The sequence below is a fragment of the Telopea speciosissima genome, chromosome 1 (assembly GCF_018873765.1).
Source record: "Telopea speciosissima isolate NSW1024214 ecotype Mountain lineage chromosome 1, Tspe_v1, whole genome shotgun sequence".
NCBI classification, from domain to species: domain Eukaryota; kingdom Viridiplantae; phylum Streptophyta; class Magnoliopsida; order Proteales; family Proteaceae; genus Telopea; species Telopea speciosissima.
Genome location: NC_057916.1, coordinates 29093547 through 29099797, shown reverse-complemented (window position 1 = coordinate 29099797; position 6251 = coordinate 29093547). Strand labels below are relative to the sequence as shown.

Here is a 6251-nt window from a genome sequence, read left to right as displayed (position 1 = left end):
CCGATAATTTCCCCTACTAAACCTAAGGTAACTACCAATAGGAGAGAGTCCCTCTACCAACGCTGCACGTAACACTGGAACAGAACACAGTCGGATCAATCTTCCTGCAGATTGGCTTCCAACCCCCCTCTCGAGCAGGGGGGGAGGGGGGACAATCTTGTATCGATGGAACGGTTCTAACTAAGGGTACATTTATCCAAAAAATGGTTTTTTAATGGAAGTTGAAGGAAAAACCGTCCAATTAGGCTCAATACATCTGATCCGTATCTGCGGCAGTCTCAACACTGATACCGATGATCCCCATTACCCATACCGTTTTTTAAAACAATGATGGTGATGAAGAAATACACCATAGATGAAGGAAAGCTGGTTCCAAAAATAACCTTTAGAGAAAACTTACGGGAGAGCGTTCTCTGTGGGGGAGCGTAGGGGTCATGCGTATGCGGCAGCCAATGAGAGCACGCGTTGGCATCTTGGGGTCAGAATTTCCACCTTTCATGGGGTGTAGGTGATCATTTCGTCCTCTAATGTGTCTGGACGTTGTATGCGCCCCCGCCCCCACCCCCATAGAGAAGATTTTCCAAAAACTTTACTATGGTACTGTTGGAAGAAAAGTTTGCTCCACTTCTCTAATGTAAGGATGTCAACGGATAGGAGTTTACATCTTTATCGTTTTGTTGATGAGGGTTAGGATTGAGACTTGAGAGTTTAGCAACTATACTTTCTTCTATTCTTTTTAATCTTTGATTTACGTTTTCTACTTTTGATTTTATCTTGCATTTATTTTAATAGATATATGATTCCATATATCACAATGCATAAAACAATATATATAAACCAATAGAAAATCTAGAAAAAGAATCACATATCTTAACTTATAAAATTATAAAAATAAGAAAAAACTTAATCATATAGACGGACACAAAGATATATTTCAAACATTTTATTACTAAATGAATTGGATAGGGGGATTATCATATTTGTATCCGATTAGTTTTTGGACGGATTCCAATTCTCCTAAATAGATAAGGACGTGAATGGAATACGAATTTTTGAATATCCGTTGACATCTTTACGAAAATGTTTGGTGCAATGTAGAAAGTCTTGTCCAAGGTTTAAACATATCAAAGTAGGTACATGATTTTTTTGGGAACAAAAGTAGGTACATGATTGGTCTCCGTTGATTCTGATTTGAATTGATTCGAAATCTCTCAAATTGAGGAAATTTTGGTCCAATTTTATTTGAACTTGATTGGTAAATCTGTCTTAATTAGGATTGGTCAGTGGACTTCTCTAATAGTTTTTTTTTTTTAATTCTTTTTTGGCGGGATTTTAAAGTGAAAGTCTGGAGTTTGTTCTCTTTTTAACATTTTTCTAAACGAATTTGGGCACCAAATATTTTTGGAAAGTGATCGAAATACTTCCAAGTTTTCTTCACTGTTTGGTTTGATTTCTTAGGAAATCTATTGTTTCCAGCTCATCACCAATTTACGATCTGAACTTTTTACTTTCCGTTTTCTCTCTATTATATGTTACTTCCTCTTGAGTACTAGGAACAGTTAATATTTTTCTAACTATCAGTCTGACCCCAATATCTTGTTTGACAATATTAATCATTCGACTTCAGATCTATGCCTATTGCCTTCCCCTTTTTTAGATGATTTATCTTTGGTTCTTATTGTCAGAATATCCTTGGATTTTCGTGAAACTCTAAACAAGTCTCATACAGAAAATTAGAACACAGTTGAATAAAGAATACGAGAGAAATGATGTGTACTTTGCACTCAAGTATGTTGGAGAAGACTCAGTGGAGTTCTCTCACAACGAACACGAACAAAATCTTTGGTTTCAGTCTTCCACAATCTTCTTGTCTCACTTGCACCCCTCAAATTCTTATTGGAAAGAACAGATAATAAGTTCAAACAGGTACTCCAACCTTGTATTTATAATACAAAACCCTAATACTTGTTCACCCATAATGGAAAGGATTTGAATACCCCCCCATCAACCTTAAAGTGGTCTCAAACCGGATTTTATGCCCATGGACTCACACCAATAGATTAACATATAATTATTATTATTATTTTTTTGGTAAAACATACATATAATTAATTAAGCCCATAAAAACTGACACCGGTTTCCCTTAGTCAATTATGGATTACCTTGAACTTGTACACTTCGATTCTATTACCATTATATGTGATGGTAGTTTTGCTAGTGTGACTGAGAAAACAGGATAGGTTTTAATTGTGATTTATCAAAAGAACTTTATTGTTGCTTGTATGGATTTTGGCTTCACAAGGACTGCACAAGAGATCGAAGAAAAGAGATTGTTCCAAGGATTGCAACGAGTAGGGGCATTGGGAGGCATTTGCATCGGCATTGGGACTCATTGTGCGGGTTTAGCAAACATATCGATGATCATGGGAGTTTTTCATTGTTCTGTAGGATATCAAAACTATTTTGAGTTCGTATGAGAAAGTTTGTATTACTAAGGTAGATAGATCTTATGTTTCTATTGCTAATGATCTTTGCTATCTCTGCTAGATTTAATACGAAACGAGGTATTCTTTCCTTTTTAAGTAAGATTAATTTTAATTTCTAATCCCGAAAAAGGGGGGGGGAAATTGGTATGATATATGGTTGATGTTGAACCCTAAATTTGATACATGGTTAATCCATTGGGTATACTATGGTTGGTTTATGAGCTCAATCTTATTATAACTCATAAAGGATGGATCATTTGGACTGCATTCTAGGTCTATAATGCATTTCAAGAAATCATACCAAACGCAGATAGTCTCCCACCCATGATCTTAAACATCTAGATCCACCATTTATATAATGTATATGTGTTATCTCATCTTCTCAACCTCAACATATTGTGGGTCCTGGTTTTTTAAACTAATCCAACCATCGATCTTATAGTGAATTATTAGATTTTCTCAAATATAATTTCTTATAAAAAAAAAGCTTCAACTATCAGTAGAGATTGATGCTGGACTGCTGCTTAGCATTTAAAAAATCAGAATCAATCATGATTGATCTAATTCCAACCAATTCGACATAACCGATTCTTGGTATAAAACCTTGGAGCCACCGAGTTTTCAAATCTTAGGGCCAATTCTAGGGTTTTTTGGGACCGATTCCATCCAAATTGGAATTGGAATCGGAATCAAAATTTGCAAGGGTTCCATCTCCCATATTTTGAAACACTAGCGCTAATAAAGATGCTGCAAATTGAGAATCATCCATTCTTTCCGTTTATGATGTTCAAAGGGATGGACTTGTCGGATTTGGAAGGCCAGATTGGTCGATTCGGATTGGAATCAGTCAAGGCTGATCTCGATTCTGGTTGAACCATGTTGGATTTCTAAGGTTAGAGCATATTTTTGTCGATTAATTGTGGTCGAATCCTAAACAATTCAGACCGACTTCGATCTGATCCGAATCCTAATTTTGGAACAATTAATTTTGGTCCATTGCCTAGGGTTTAAAACCCGGAATCAGGATCCAGATCGGTCCCGGTTGATTCCATTCCCGATAGGAATTGACCTAGAAAACCGAAAACCCTAGAATTGGCCGGTAGATTCCTAACCCTACTGATTCAGTTGGGATTGGTATGGTCCGGATCGATCTCCACCGATTTTAAATCACTGGTCTGCATCCTCTCTGTCCCTGAAAATCCCGATTTCTAGTCTCTGCAAGTCCAAAACCCATGATTCCATGAACTTCTCAGGGCAAGATAGTACGGGTCTCTTGGGATTCCTTTGAACCATTTAGAGTCCATACATTTTCATGCCTTACGTTACTTTCTATTTGACTCAGGCTTTACCTTGCATTTCTGAGCGAAAATCAATGGCTACCCAATCAAACCTCCGCTTTTCCCTAAATAACACAATAGTTGTGGTTTTCTTAGCATTAGATTCTTGTGGACTTCATGTTCTTTGGGTCAGTGATCTGTTTTATGATCTGGGTTTCGATGATCAAGTTGATGCATTGTGTTCTGGAGCCATTTCTCTCTGTTCTTTGAATGGAAAGTTAGGTTTTTTTTTTGGGTAAACTTGGAGACATTCCTAAACCTTCTAGCTCGGTTTCTGAGGTTGTCTTTTTGACTTTTGAGATTAATGGGGACTGTGTCTCTAGGTGACTTTAAGAAGCAAGCATCTTTCTTCCTCCAAGAGAAGTACAAAACTGTTAAGCTTGCCTTGACTGATGTTACTCCTGCAGAACTGTTAGTATCAAATTCCCACGATCCCAACACAGGATGGAAAAATTTATATTCTAAATTTTGTTATAATGGCTTTTGACAAGATAAATAATCTGTTTCCTCTTCCTTTTTGTGTTTTTTTTTTCAAGGTTGGCTGAGGAAGCAATAAACAGTGATTCATGGGGTCCTGATGCTAAAACAATGACTAGAATAGCAGAAGCATCTTTTGACATAGATGATTATTGGAGAATTGTTGATGTCATTCATAGGAGGTAATTTTAATCAAGTATGAATACCTATAAGTTGACCAAAAAAATATTTTAATTTACATCCATTTTCTATACTTCCAAGGTTTTATGTTGTGAAATGCAACTCCTTATGAGCATGGTTTAGTTAGGTGCAGTTTTTAGTGATGAAATATGTTTGTTGTTGTACTTGTACTTCTTGAGTTCTTGTCATTTTCATTATGATTGTTGTTAGGTAATATTTCAGTTTCAATCAAAATAGTAGTGTCGAAATGGATCGAAATTTGCGAAATAGACCAAAATTTCACCGAAATATTTCGGTTTCGACAGCAATCGAAATGGGTCGAAATCCGAAATTTGGTTGAGATTAAAATAATGGTTGCTGTTTGATAAATCTAATGGGGAGGGTTTTATATCTTAATGTAGGCTGTATGAGGTTGACTGGAAGCAATGGAAACAGTCATACAAGTCATTGGTACTACTTGATTTCTTACTCACTCATGGTCCTGAAGACTTTGTTGAAGAATTCCAGTGTGACAAGGAAGTCATTGAAGAACTTGGAACATTCAAACACATTGATGAAAGAGGGTAATTCTTTGATCTTTTACTTATTTCAAGTTGAGTTGAAACAACCAAAAACAAGATCTAATGAAGTTCACTTCCCTGGCCCTCAATCTTGAATAAAAATATTCTCATTGTTGCTAGTTTTTCTTTGCTTCATTGTCTTTCCATTTCTGACTCACTTCAGGTTAAATTGGGGTGCCAACATTCAAAAGAAATCAGAGAGATTACTGAACCTCCTACAAGGTGGAGAGGTACTCAAAGAAGCCCGTAACAAAGCTCTCAAAGTGACCAAGGAGATCAAAGGCTTTGGAAATTTAATGGCCTCTCCTTCCTCTTCCTCTTCCTCTCCCTTATCATCCTGTGGATATTCAAGAACTTCATCTTTTGGTTCATATTCCACTAATACTAGTACATGGAATGAAACTGATAAACTAAGAAAAACTGATCAACACCCACTCTCTGAGAATCTTAATGAAAATTACTCACTAGGAGGAGAGACATTTTGTACTTCCTTAACAAATGGTAAGAACGATGAAGGGTTGTATCTCTGGGATTCTCCTATTCAAGAGTGTGGTTCATTGCTCGATTCCGAGGAAGAAAAAGAAGGAACAGATAGTTTCTTAAGTGGAATTAGCTCAAGGCTTGGTGTCAATAGTCCATCAAAATATGAGGGAAGTAAGGCTATGCTTAGAAGCTTTTCAGATGTTGGGAAAGCGATGAAGAAGAAGATCGATCGCCAGTTCTCCTTCGGAAATCAATAGGCTTGGAGAAAAACTCTCTCACACACCAGAATTAGTTCATTTCTCATAATATTGCATATTATCAAGTGTCTAACCCTTTTTATTGGGTAAATCTGCTGGATATGTAACTTCTTATGTACATATGTATATGCAATAATGTGATGAAGTATTCTGTAATGAACACATAATCTGACAATCAGAATAAAGTTCTCATGTCCCTGTAGTTACCTCTGAATTCCATTGGACCCAGAAATGATAAATTGGAATAATATTTTGGGTCTTCCAGTATCAATAGGTTGATTGATTCGCTCCTGTATCTTTGAGAATAATTAATGCTTCTTAGTATGCATTTCAAGGGCACTCTCATAGGCCCTTCTGGGTACAGAAATTAAATATTGAAATCAATCATTCACTAGAAGACCAATATACACAATGAAATTCTGAGAACAGTAGGCAGAGAAGCCTTTTCTCTACACACTAACAAAAATATTG

General features: G+C 36.4%; 1 protein-coding gene across 1 annotated transcript; it reads left to right on the top strand.

Moving 5' to 3' along the window:
* The first annotated feature begins 3952 nt into the window (after nt 1-3952).
* Nucleotides 3953-5982, top strand: LOC122668082 (epsin-3). Its single transcript, XM_043864636.1, has 4 exons — nt 3953-4234; nt 4360-4482; nt 4882-5043; nt 5204-5982. The coding sequence occupies exons 1-4, from the start codon at nt 4128-4130 to the stop codon at nt 5778-5780; spliced, it is 969 nt and encodes a 322-aa protein (XP_043720571.1). The 5' UTR covers nt 3953-4127; the 3' UTR covers nt 5781-5982.
* The last annotated feature ends 269 nt before the right edge of the window (nt 5983-6251 follow it).

Excerpts from the sequence above, each read along its gene's own strand:
- LOC122668082 (XM_043864636.1), top strand. The coding sequence starts at position 4,128 with ATGGGGACTGTGTCTCTAGGTGACTTTAAGAAGCAAGCATCTTTCTTC. Across the intron at positions 4,235-4,359 it reads GATGTTACTCCTGCAGAACT|GTTGGCTGAGGAAGCAATAA; the intron begins GTTAGTATCAAA and ends TTTTTTTTCAAG. Across the intron at positions 5,044-5,203 it reads AAACACATTGATGAAAGAGG|GTTAAATTGGGGTGCCAACA; the intron begins GTAATTCTTTGA and ends GACTCACTTCAG.